This window comes from Halichoeres trimaculatus, unplaced genomic scaffold, assembly GCF_033239565.1.
Source record: "Halichoeres trimaculatus isolate MK-OKI-2021-1 unplaced genomic scaffold, fHalTri1.1 fHalTri1_scaffold_2, whole genome shotgun sequence".
NCBI classification, from domain to species: Eukaryota; Metazoa; Chordata; class Actinopteri; order Labriformes; family Labridae; genus Halichoeres; species Halichoeres trimaculatus.
In genome coordinates, this window is record NW_027437180.1 from 40,972,766 (window position 1) to 40,986,589 (window position 13,824).

Consider the following 13,824-nt stretch of genomic DNA (forward strand, 5'->3'; position numbering starts at 1 on the left):
TGAAACTTTACATCCATGTTTAGAATATGGGTGAGCAGAGTACCCCCTCTTTAATATTTCAAACACTTCAAACCAACGCGTATGCATTGCTTGAATCTTGCAGTTTTTGCTCCCAGCAGCAGCTGATGGATGCAAACAGAATTCTATATGAATGTTTTTATGCGTCGTGGAGATTAAAGCTGTGAACAAACAGCGCAGATGAACACTCAAACTGAAATATAAGCTGCTATCTCACAACCGGCGCGTACGTTATCACCCATAGCAGATACTTAGCATCCATAATGTGGCTCTGAAGCTCTCTCTCACACACACAGCTACAGCATGAGAGGTTAAAAAGGAACTGAGTAATTATTTATAACCTCATGTGCTTATATGAACACCCACTGTGTGTGCTTTAGCTCCGTTTCTGCTGCACCATCGTCCCCTCACACACTCTGACATGTACACCTGTGAAAGAGACAGGAAGCCGTGTCACAGTCGCTCGTAGAAATGCTACGTCAGCTTCTCTGTCCTGTTCATCAAATGCTGATGCAGCAGTTTACTTATCTGTATCTGACGCTCTCACTTTTTGCACACGGACCATTTGTGAGAAAGATTCTTTTAATGCTTTGTTTAAAGTTTTCAGCAGTTTTCTACGCTTTGTGGCAGTGGTTCCAACAGCTGATTGTCTCTGTCCATGGCCAAAATCCATAAAAATAGAGTTCAAATATTAAAATCCAGAAACCAGACAGAAAGATAAAACAATCAGGCTGCCAGGGGGAAAACAGGAAATAGTGGGTGGGGAGTTGCGCCAGCCAATCAAGCGAAGGGAATAATGGCTCGAAGCGAACACACACACATGGGAAACAATCTGTCAAAGACTAACGAGAAGGGGCTGGTGCATTAGTGCAGGAATGATGGGGAAACTGGGAGCCAGGCAGAGGGAATAACGATGATAATAACTTCTAATCATAATCAGGATCAGAATCACCTTTATTCGCCAAGTATTTTCAAGAATGCAAGGAATTTGACTCCGGTTTTAACTGCACTCTCTTAGTAAAGCACCTTTTAAAAAACAACAAATGTTTACAAAGTGGTACAACAGAAAAAAAAAAACATGGCAGAAACTCAAGAGGATGATACAATAAAGGTTTGACGGACTAAAAGCAAAATTGCAGCTCAAAAGATTGAAATGAAAATGTGCAAATTAAGCAGAATTAAGGGAAGGCAGGTTTATATGTTGCTTTACAGAGATAAAAATCAGCAAAATATAATAACAAAAACGATTACAAATCAATTAAAAAGCCAAAAAAAAATACAATTAAAAAAGAAAAATGGCAAAAAAAAAAATGCTAAAACAAAGTCAAAGTGCAGGGTTGTACAGTTAAAAAAAAATAATAATAATAAAATGATTTGTTAAAATACTCATTAAAAGCTGATGGTTTCTCAGAGTTGATATTCTCTTGCAGTTTGTTCTAGATATTGGGAGCATAGAAGTGAGAGATAATTGTCAGTATGGAAATAAAAAAGCATTAAAGAAGAATAGAAACATTTGTTACATTTCAAACAACAAATTCAATTTAAATTGCGATGCTCCGATATTAACGATTTTTGCGATTTTTAGTTTGCTTGTTTAACACCAGAACATGTGAAAATGTTAAATGATGATGATGACGTCTACAGACTAGATCAGGAGTTTTATTTTCTTATAAGATGCACATAACGTGAGTCAGAGTGAAATATTTCGCCCTCTGCTGGAGAAAAGTGGAAACTTTTTTCCGATCCAGTTTATAAACAAAGACTGAAATGAAGGATTTGAATTTGAAAAGAAAACAACAACAAAAAACACTTTTTTTTTGACAAAGAATCACAATTTTGATATTGTCAAACAAAAAATCTCGATATATTGATTTTCGATTTCCACCGCTACACATTACCTTATAGCTTTGTATCGAAGAAATTTAGTGTTGATCTCTAAGAGTCACGTCTTCACGACAGTGGGTACTAGTGCTCATGGGTAACAGAGTCTTTATTCTGAATCTAAATAAATGAATAAAATATAACGACTGCAAAACTTGTCTTTCCAGAAAGGTCGCTCTAAACCAAGCAACCAGTCGAAACCATAGTAACAATGATTAATACTCTCACATCTTTGTGATGTCACCTATTTGTTTCAGATGGGACGTTTTTAGCATACCCATGCTTGAAAACCTCGACTTGGCCTAGCCATGTTCGAGTTAGGGTGAGGTAAAGAGGCAGGTCTTTAGCTTCTTTGCAGACAGATACAGGGTGCCCACCTGTCAGTCAAGGTGGCCACGCCCTTATATGGACAAAACTTCATTTAAGGCTTCATTTATTTCAGCTGTAAAGATCAGCTTTTTTAAATAAGTGTGTAATCGGCACAGACTGATTTGCATTTTGAAGCATATCGGCATCTGCCTTTTTTTTGTTTGGGCTTAGTTTCGTTAAGGTTAGTTTATTCACACACATCACAAATATACCTGTAAATATTTATTCATTCACAAGTGTACAGTTTGTATTTTTTCAAAGACTGGATTTGCGGAAAGGGTGACCCCAAAGGAAGCTATTTGAATCTTTACTTATTTTTATTACCTTAATGAGAACTGATTTATCTTTGCTATTTTATTGAGCGTTATTGTCTTTTTTTTTTTGTCCTTTCTTACGGACATGGTACTGTTGTTTTAAGTGGTTGCAGCAGGGGCAAAAGGCCAAAACAAATTTCTCTCTGAGCCAATAAAGGCAATCTTGAAACTTGAAACTCGAATCTTGAGTTTTAATAATCAGTATCAGAATTGTGGCAATCGATACCAGTACTCATGGTACCAATTTTTGGTACTTTTTTTTATTTATGTGGTAAAGAATATCAATTTGTTCAATTATGAAATATAAACATTATTTAATTTAACATTTATTCTTCACTACATTACCTTGCAATGAAGTGTTCATGTCCACCATGGAAAATCGCCTACTCCTCTACTCACTCACAGTCACAAGGATGCATCAGGTACCTAAACATGGAACCTTTTGGTTTTTGCATTAATTGGTACCCCATGGTTTTGACAGAATTCAGTACCTATAAAAGTAGCTTATTTGGTACCCATCTCTTATCAGCCCTGAAAAAACAAATGGGTCTTTCTCTAGTGTGTATGTGCTTTGGTGGTTCTACAGCCAGCCTCTAGTGGACGCTTGATGAACTGCAGTTTCAAACAGTTTTCCATTTGTTTGGTCTAAGCATGGTGCAATTTATTGAACACAGCTTGACACAGGATTGCAGTCTGATGGTAAACCATGTGAGTATAATTAGCCATTAACAGGAGCTACAGCGCCTTCTAGTGGCAGGCAGATGAGCACTACATCACAATGCTGTCATCACTTCCTGCATGTTTCCACCTCTCTCATGTGATTTTCTCATCTTTATTTATATCATGGCAGGAACTGGCTCTTTGATCGTTTCCTGTCGCACCAGGAATAAATTAAACCGAGCTTTAAACGTGAGAATTCAAAGTGACAAAAAACAGCTCTTAAAGTGAGAGCTGGCGCTTCATAAACGACTGTTTTTCTCAGCTTCCTCTTTATCGCTGCCCTGTCTTTTATCTCTCCTCGTTCTGCTGCTCTTCACTTTTTTATGCTGATGAGTTGAAACGCTAACGATACCAGGGGCGGCTCTCAGCTCTGTTTGTCTTTCCTGGTTGTTTGGCTCGTCTCCTCAGACGCCCTCTGTCCGTACACCTAGTTCTCCCTCCTCTTCCTCTCCTCCACTTTCAATTAGTCTCTTTCTTCTCCTCAATCCCTCCATTTTGTCTGCGCCTCCATCTTTCCCCGCTCCCTCTCAGAAACTGTTTGGTAATCCTGCTAACTGGAACGGCCCAGTTAATTGGACTCAATCCTTTCTGACAGATTCTTCTTCTCCCCTCGCTTCGTTTTTTTCTGAAATAAGCTTTTTTCCCCCTTAAAATAAACTGTACTCCCCTCATCTGTCCGTCCTGCTTTCTTTCCCCTTCTTCCCAAACACTTCTTTACTCCTCTCTGCGTCCAAATCCTTCAGACCTCTGGCTTTTCTCTGTAATTTTTTTTTTTCCTGTTGATTCTCGCCGGCAGCTTTTCCTCTTTACTTCTTTTCTTCTGCTTCACTCAGCATTTTCCTGCCTTGGTATTGCAAGGCATTATTTCTGGAGCTGTAACTCCTGCAGGGACAGTAAGAAGTCTTGCATAAGACATATTCCAGTGCCTCGTTGTGTAAGAGTCAAAAACTGGGATTCGTGGTGAACTGTGAACTCGTCTTACCCTCTTTTAGCCCTTCACCCTGCAGAGGGTTGAAACACGAGTCAGTCTGCTTTTCCTGTTTTTCTTTCACAGTAATTATTTTGTCTTTGAGGAAACATCTTTAAGAACATTTTAACCAATCATTATCTCAGGGTGGCGTCTCTCTGTGTCTATTTATCAAGTCAACAAGGAGCAGGCTTCCACAAAGGTTAAATTAGATGATTGTATTTAGCGCTAATGCTAATCTGTTACAAATCATTTACTAATAACTTTGTACACATTTTTACGCCGTATAAGTAATTATTCAAATATAAATAAGTTAAAACACGCTCAGTGACAGATATTTCTATAATCCAGGGGAGTTGTTTTCACTTGCAGCTCAGGTAGAGGAGTGTAAATATAGAGTGTGTTAGCGTCGCTGACTGAGGACTGAAATGATCTGAGTGAACAAACATAAAGAACAAATCAATTACACGAGAGCAGCTCTATGAATCCATCAGCTACCCAGAAACACGTTAGTGATGTAAAGAGAAACAAGATTTACTTTAGGCTCACGATCAGAGAAGTCACTCAGCGCCGTACACACAAACACCACTTTTAAAGCGCCAACCCAGCGCCGCTGGTTCGTCTCTGCAGTTTGAAATATTTTTCTGAAGTTTGTGGTTTTTATCTTAGAGCTCCAACAACATAAGAAATACAATATTTTTCCTTTTTTAATTGAACCTTAAAGGGTTTGAAATTAAATAGACTTCACATCCCTTGCATTTAAAAAGTGAAAGTTAAAAAGAGAGGTTTGTGGAGTTTATACAGAAGTGTTTAAACTGCAGTTCACCAAGCGTCCACTAGGGGCTGGATGCAGAAACACCAGAAACCACAAACACACCAATTCAAAAAGCAGATATAAACATGTTTACAGTCTGGTTCAAAAAAAAGTTTCAGTCTGAACTGAACTTAAATCAAAATGTCAGTTTACGAATTTTGACCATATATGGGCATGCCTAACTGTAATCATAGTTTGGCACCCTGTATTTGCAAAGAAGCTAAAGACCTTCAAACAAAATAAAAACAAAGCAAACTAATGCAACAAAAATTTAAATTAAACCCCTTAATCTAAATCCAACAGTTTGAAAAAAAAGTCATTAAAAAAAGTAACACAGAAAATTTAAAGTCTGATCCTGAAATAAAAAAATAGATAAACAAAACACTAAATCAAGAAAAAAAAGCAAAATCAGTTATTTTTCTATCCCAAAACAGTTTTGATTCACTTCTTTATGTTTTACACAAACTATTTGTTGTCAGATTTTACCGTAAAATAAATTTTAAATTTGAGTAATTAATTTTCTCAGGTGTCAATTTCCTTTCTTTCTTTTTTTTTTTTCTTGTTTTTGCGTTCAAATCTTTTCGGTTTCAGACTGTTTCAGACTGTTTCAGACTGTGGATAAAACTGGTTAAATTTGATTCAAACAAAATAAAAACAAGGCAAACTGATTGTAAATTCAACAAAAATTTAATTAAACCCCTAAATCTAAATCCATAGGTTTGAAAAAAAAGTAATTTAAAAATAATTAAACAGAAAATTTAAAGTCTGATCCTGAAATATAAATAAATATATAAATAAAACACTAAATAAAAAAAAAAGAGCAAAATTAATTATTCTTCTATTCAGAAACAGTTTTGATTCAGCTCTTTAGTTTTTTAAATAAACTATATATCGTCAGTTTTTACCCTAAGTATATTTTCAAATTTTGAGTAATTAATTTTTTTAGGTGTGATTTTCTGTCTTTTTTTTCTTTTTTGCATTCAAATCTTTTCGGTTTCATTTTTGTTTTTGTCCATATGATGGTTTTTTTTTTAATTTTCAAAACCTTTGGACTTGATTTAGCTCTTTATATCTCACTCTGACTTAAAGCCAGGTTAAAAGTAGCCTCAGATCTCCTTTTTAAAAACACACACAGAAAGAGAGCCCGCTGTTTAATCATCCTGAGACAGAGAGTTCTGGATTTTAAGACTCTGATGCACAATCCTCTTTTCTTTGTTTGTGTGGGACACAGTTGGGACTTTTAGGGTCAGACACTGTTTTGAAACTGAGGGCCACTTAAAGGGAACTGAGTAAAAACAAGGAGCTACTTGTTTGTAAAAAAAAAAACTCCCTGAACAACAAAGTTTCACGGATCACCTTTTATTATAATATTAAATATTAAATGAATGATTTAAAAAGACCATGCCAAGGTTTTTAGTAGGAGCTTCGTTGTGACTCATGCTATTTTTAGAGCATGCCCAGTGGGAACCTCACGTGGTTCATAAACCTCAGAGAAAGATGGGGGATGCCACAAAGACTAGGTCCATATATAAAACGGTCTATTGTGCTAAATAAATCAACCCCTCTAAATCTTTCTCAGGGCTGGACTGGTCAGACAGATTACCTGCAGGAAGTTCACGATTACATGTTAAAGTGGCAAGAACAACAAAGACAAAGTTTTATAGCATTGAATATAGCAAAGTCTGCAAAAATAAAACATTAAAGAGGGGGTATTTTTGATAATTTTGTCCCTCTGGTGCCCCTGTAGTGGTAGTTTTAAGAGATTTACAGCTCAAAGAAAACCCTGTTTTCTCTCATTTTTCCATCCTCTGTTTTGGCTGCTGTCTCTTTAAGACTCCCCACTCTACAACCCCCTTCCCTCTGATTGGCCAGCCCAGGTGTACAGCTTAAGGTGAACCTTGGTGTTTGAGGTGTGCTCCTTAAAGGTGTCATAAACCAGTTCAGAGATCCTCAGTGGATGACTTCATTGTTTGAGCAAGTCTCGAGAAGATCTGGAGAAAATCTTGCGCCATTTTTTAATGAAGCGTTTTGATCAGTTGGGAGACAGATTCAGGGATTTCTCCAACATACGAATATGTAGCAGTTTAAAAATCTAAATATGTGTAGTTTGAACATCCAGTGTTGTTACTTTATGTCTGTGTTTAGAATAACTGAAAGCAGAGTACCCCCTCTTTAAAGCAGAATACCCCCTCTTTAAATCAGAATACCCCCCCTTTAGAGCAGAATACCCCCTCTTTAAAGCAGAATATCCCCTCTTTAAAGCAGAGTACCCCCTCTTTAAATCAGAATACCCCCTCTTTAAATCAGAATACCCTCTCTTTAAAGCAGAATACCCCTCTTTAAAGCAGAGTACCCCCTCTTTAAAGCAGAATACCCCCTCTTTAAATCAGAATATCCCCTCTTTAAAGCAGAATACCCCCTCTTTAAAGCAGAGTACCCCCTCTTTGAATCATAATACCCTCTCTTTAAATCAGAATACCCCCTCTTTAAATCAGAATACCCCCTCTTTAAAGCAGAATACCCCCTCTTTAAGAAAAGGTCTATAAACATAACATGCCCGACAGTCTCATTTGTTTTTCTTACTCTGTCTGTTTTTCAGGAGGTCCTCCTGATGTGGGCAAGATGCTGGGCGGGGAGGAGAAGGAGGAGGACCCCGATGCAGCGAAGAAGGAGGAGGAGAGGCAGGAGGCCCTGAGGCAGCAGGAGGAGGAGAGGAAGGCAAAGTATGCCAAGATGGAGGCTGAGAGGGAAAGCATGAGACAAGGCATCAGGGACAAGGTACAATGACGCACAAAAAGCGACTGAGTCAGTGAAATGACCCGACTTTAACCCAACTTATGCAAACAACCCGGTCTGTCTGTCATTAGCAGGAAAACAGGCAGCAGAACAAAAGGAAAGCAAACAGGGAATACAGCTAATATCAATATTTAATCCCTGCTAACAGGAACGGGAGATGGACCATGATTTGGTGCGTTTTTATTTCGCTTCTGTCACCGCTGAAGGCTTCAGGACTCGTCTTGTGACAGCCCGTGTTTGAGTTCAGACTGTGTGTGTGTGTGTTTCATGTTATTTATAGCTGTTATAAAATAGATCAGTGGAGCAGGAGGAAGGAGCTGAGCGATGGAGAAGGAAGACAATGAGCGTTTGCTGCGTGCCGTGATTAATTAGAATACATTAGAATATTTGGACAGGATGTGGGAGTTCAGGGAGAGGACTGTTGGAGATGTAAACACAGATCCAATAATAGCTCTTTGCAGAAAGCCGCGTAGAATAAACGCTGCTTTAGTTACAGCTGAAACAACAGAATCCAGACCCTGATATTACAGACTTCTCGCTCTGTTTGCGCTGCGTGTTTGTCCTGAACCATTATCCAGAAATCACACGCTGAATCAGCAGAGTGCTGCGTGGTCTGTGGGAGGGTGGAGCCGCTCCTCTCCTCCTCCATCCCTCCTTAAGTTCCCCCAGCGGAGAACAGAAAACCAGGAACAATTCCCAGCATGCTCGTTGCTGAAAGCTTTCAGTCAGCCTCCTCCACGGCTCCGTCCCTCAGAGCCAGATGGTGAACAAAACGTCCACGTTACATCTGCAGCCGTGGCTTCATGAATGTTCCTCTCAGAGTCGGACAGAGCAGATGTTTTCATGAGGAAAGTTTCTGTTTGGGTATTTTATGACACTGAAACTGAGTCTACGAGGGAATCCACGAGGATTTCACTGCACACTCTGACACAAGATGTCACTGTTGGCGTTTTATTCATTAAAGTTAAAACTGTCAAATTATCATCTGTAAGATCCGCAAAAAGTCTCATTTCAAGATACAAAAAGACAAAAAAAGTGTAAATAAATTTTGCCATGATTCAAGAATTGAATTGAATTTGATTTTATTTATTTGATAGGGACGATGCAGTTAACATACTTCACAACAAACGTTTACCGGCAATAAAATGGAAAGAAAATTACAGGATAACAGTGAAATTACAAGGATAACATCAACCTAAAAAAACAACAAATTCCCAGTTCAAAACAGGAAATTAAAAACATGGCTGAATAAAAATGAGAAAGATTCAGCCACACTACAAAAAATAAAATCTAGCTCTGTTTTTAGAGTAGAATTTGTTTTCTTAGGCTCAATGTGGCTCAACACACCTGACAGGACCAAAAAACTCTAAATTCAAGATATTTAAAGTCTGAAATGAAGCCTGAGTTTATTCTGTAAAGTAAAATATAACTTTCTTGTATTAGGACATTGTTCTTACTCCGAGAAACTTGAACCTGCCCTCAGTTTTTGTCTTTGAAAACCTAAAATAAACCCTTTTTTCTGGGCTTATAAATAAGTTTTTTTAGTAAGTAAAAACCAAATGTAATTAAAGGTTAGTTTTCCATTTGCACACAGCAAAAACTGAAATCTAAGCCAGTGATTTTGCTTCTTTTTTTTAGTAAAAACTATATTATTACATCAAAGATGTGCCATGTCTACGTGAATAATCTAAAAAATTACGTATTTTAAGATATCAAAAGCCAAAAAATCCTCCTGTGAGGTAAGAAAACTCCACTTGTCAGGTTTCTTGAATTGGGATATTATTCTTTGTCAAAGGTCAAAGGTCAAGTCACATTTGTCTCAGTGATGAAAAAGATTTATTTAAGTTTCTACAACAACTTCAGCTGTTATTCTGAGAGACTGGTGGAAAAAATCTGGACATTAAACCTGAATCTGAATCATTTCTATAACTGAAGATAATGTGTCTCTATAGAAGAATTTTAACGGTCGTTTTCATCTTAAAAACTTTAAATCAAGACATTTTCTGGAACTTTCCAGGTGTCTGTGGCTCATTCCAGATGTAATAAAACCATCTTTAGTAAAAATCAGATGCAAACACTCAGATTTCAGTTTCTGCTGTTTGGCTGAACATTGAATCATGGCAGACAGAAGAAAATTCATTATGGACGTTCCTTAATATTTAAAATGTCTGTCAGGGTCAGTTTGGCTGATAGGAAAAAAAAGGATAAAAAATTCCACGAGTAAAATAAATATTAATATTTCTTTAGTTTCTAGTTTAAAGAGATTATTCTTATGTCGAGAAACTAAACGAGCACATTTCTGATCCATTGTCTGATTTCTTTTTACTGTTTACAAGTAATGCAGACGCCATTTTTGTCTTTTAATTTGAAGTCAAGTCAAACTTTATTTTCAGCACATTTTTAAACAACAGTTGAGCACAAAGTGCTTCACAAGCCAAATAACACAATCAATAAAAATACAACTATTAAAATAAAAGAAGAAGAATATTTACTAAGTATAATGCATTATCTAAAAAGAATTGAAAGAATAGATTCGTCAAAATATTAAATAAATAAAATAGATAAATAAAAAAATTTCAAAGCAGACTTTGTCGCTCAGATTGAGTTGTATAAGAAAATTTCCTTTGGATTAAAAACAAAAACTCTTGCTCAGATTTCAGTTTCTGCAGTTAGGCTGAATATTGAATAACTGCAGACAGAGGAAAAACTCATAACAGATGTTTCATAATATTTAAAGTGTCTGTCAGGGTCAGTTTCGCTGCTAAGGAAAAAAAAACGAATAAAAAAATTGCCAAATAAATATATATCCTTGTTTAGTTTCTAGTTTAAAGAAATTATTCTTATGTCAAGAAACTAAATGAGCACATTTTTCCTGACCCATTGTCAGAATTTTTTACTTTTAACAAGAAATTTAGGCGTCATTTTTGCCTTTAATATCTCAAAGTCAAGTCAAACTTTATTTCTACAGTTCATATTAAAACAACTATAGTCAACCAAAGTTCTGTACTAAAATAATCAGTAAAAAAAAAGTTATACATTTTTTTTTTAAGATTAGATATCGTCATCTGGTAAAATCGCTGAAAGCTTTAGCTAAAAGGATCGTGCTCTTTAACCCCCTTACAGGACAACGGCCCATGTCAAGACGGTGACTTGGGCCATTTTATATCTAGCCTAAGTCAAAATGTTGGATTATTTAGGATAAAATGTGTAATTTGGGCAATTTACCAAGCTTTTATGATGGCGGCTGCTTCAAGAAGAAACCGAAACTTAAGTACAGAAGAAGCTGTAAACATGTTTCCTGAATCACTTTCTACTGGTGAGTGATCAGGTTCACTATCATAAAGGCTAGGGGATAATGTTGTGTATTATTTCAGTCTGAAATGCTACTGCTAGCTAGCTACGTAGTCCTGGCTAGCCCACTTATTTATGAGCAAGATCAGTATCACAGAGAAGAAGAGGAAGCTGAGTGTTTATTCAGCCTCGTTTTTGCTGTTCAGGAGTTTAACCACAGGTTTACAACTTGTCTACAACGTAATAATCTGAAAGGAAAACTGCTCTGAGTTTTAATACAGTTATAGGCAAACAAACTGACACACCCTGAGAGGAAACACACACACGCTGAAATGCCATTCTGAATTACATCCCCGGCTCGTGATGCTACGAGCGGAGCCGCCTTCTGGGGGCAGGAGGCAGCTGGGATCATGAGGCTCAGTTAGCGGATGCTGATCAGCTTCACAGGTGGAAAAGAAATGAGTGACTTCCTCTGTGGCTCAGATTAACCTGTGTTTCCTTCACATGTCTCTGTGTCCTCCAGTACGGCTTAAAAAAGCGCGAGGAGGCCGAAGCCGAGGCGGCCGCCGCTGCCGAGCAGCCCGCAGAGGGCAGCTTGACCCGACCCAAGAAGGCTGTCCCAGCCGGCTGCGGCGACGAGGAAGAGGAGGAGAGCATCATGGACCAAGTAATGAAATACCTGCCAGGCCCGCTGCAAGACATGCTGAAGAAGTAGCTCTATAGCTGATGCTAACGTCGACTAGCTTTGTTCAAAGGCTACATTCACAGCGCTGTGAAGAATCAGGGGTTTGTTTTTTTTCATCCAGAATTTAAATTTGCTTCATTAGCTTAAAAAAAAAACTCAATCAGGTTTTTATTTCTTTTCTTTTTGTGTGTTTGGATAACTCAAAGATTGGGGTGTGGGGATAACTGGGTGTGACGCTGCGGTGTGAATGGTAGCCGTTTGACTCAGCTAGCTCGGTGAACGTTAGCTCGACTGATGCCAATGTTAGCGATGTTACACTGATGAAGCTAACACGACGCAGAGGGGCTCAAAACACAACGTTAGATGGTTTATCCTTCTAGTCTGAGCAGTTTTAAAACTCCTTTTTCTCTCCTCTGCAGAAGCTGCCGAGCTTTCTCGCAGCGCTGAAAAATACTATCCCTCTTCACTCTGTTTGTACATAAAGACATGAATACATTACAAGCCCGGAGGTGGGCAAACAATCATAAGATATTATAAGAAACTATTATACTAACTGTGTGTCTGTCTGGAAAATAACAAAAAAAATATACATGTGATAACTTGATAAGCCATATTTTAAAAAGGAAATTAAATACTGTCGTGTTCTCCTAAAGCTACTGTTTTGTGTTCGACCATGTCTGATATTTATGTCAAACTTTTTGCACACAGTGTTACACTTTTCTCTTGTCAGACTTTGTCGTCCGTCTGCGACACACACACTCCCCCAAAAACGCCCTGACATCGACGTGTAAAGACACCCATGTAGTGTAGTGTTTAGAAACGTTTCTATTCCCCTGTTCGGTGCGTCTCCTTCTTATGTCTTGCATGACCATTTGTCTGGACACGTTTGTTGTGTGGATATGTGCAAACTCACCTCCTCTCCCCCTCCCTTTCTCCTCTTCTTTATCATGCAAAAAATATTAAGGCAATAACTCCTAAGTTTGAGTGTGAAATCACTTCCATGTGGATATAACCGTTAATAATATCAGTAGAAGAAAAAAAAGACGTGTATGCATTCAGGATTTTTCTGTTACAGTTGTTTTTTTTAAATCTTATTGTTTGATGAAGAATGACCGTGTAGCCGATCATACAACAGCCAAAACCTAAGCTTCAGCCATAAAACCAGAACTTACAGTATATATATATACTCTAACTATCAGGATCTATTTCTCGGAGAGTGGTGGAAGAAGACAGGAAAAGAGATCTTTACTTTTCGTGTAGTGTCATGTAGAGAGAAGAGACCGCCGCCCTCGATCCTCTCACGGTCAAAGCGAAACATGCGGTTTAGCCGTCCCCATAGTTCCACAGGACGTGTTTTCAGTCGTTCCACTAGCTGTTGGTGTAAACGTGGGGTGGAGCTGCAGAGGGGGACCTGATATGCCATGAGCAATAAAGGATTATCATGTATGTTTCTGCCTGAACTTCAATAAAAACTTAAAACCTTGTTCACAGACAGTAAAGATGTGTGGTTTCTTTGTCCACAGTGGGGGGTGGTGTGGGGGGGGACATTTTCTGAGGCCCCCCTTGTTATCCTGAAAATGATCAGCTTATTATCAGGGCTGTCAGAATAAAAGCATTCATCAGATTAGTCGGATAAATCTGATTATGAATTTTACCTCAATTAACTCAAAAGCTGTGCAGAATGACACAAAATCCCTGAAAGGTCGCTGGCAACATATTAAAGACAGTTTGTTCACATAGGTTTGAGTACAATAATAAAAAAATAAATAAATATTAAAAGAAAAAAAATTTATCAGCATCATCATAATAATAATGATAATATAATAATGGTTATAGTAATCATAATAACAACGACAACAATAATAATAATAATTGTTATTTTTAATATTAATGATAATTCTGTAATATAATTATTGATAATATAATAATAATTATGATTATAATAATAGAAGTAATAATATTACTTAAT

The 13,824-nt window shown here is 37.5% G+C and overlaps 1 protein-coding gene across 1 annotated transcript in view; it reads left to right on the top strand.

Moving 5' to 3' along the window:
- The window catches only part of cplx2a (complexin 2a), a 29,522-nt gene extending 16,168 nt beyond the window's left edge, over window positions 1-13,354 (top strand). The window contains exons 3-4 of the mRNA XM_074697972.1: window positions 7,683-7,861; window positions 11,694-13,354. Coding sequence (XP_074554073.1) covers window positions 7,683-7,861; window positions 11,694-11,885 — 371 coding nt within the window. The 3' untranslated portion in view covers window positions 11,886-13,354. The remainder of the gene's footprint in view (window positions 1-7,682; window positions 7,862-11,693) is intronic.
- The last annotated feature ends 470 nt before the right edge of the window (window positions 13,355-13,824 follow it).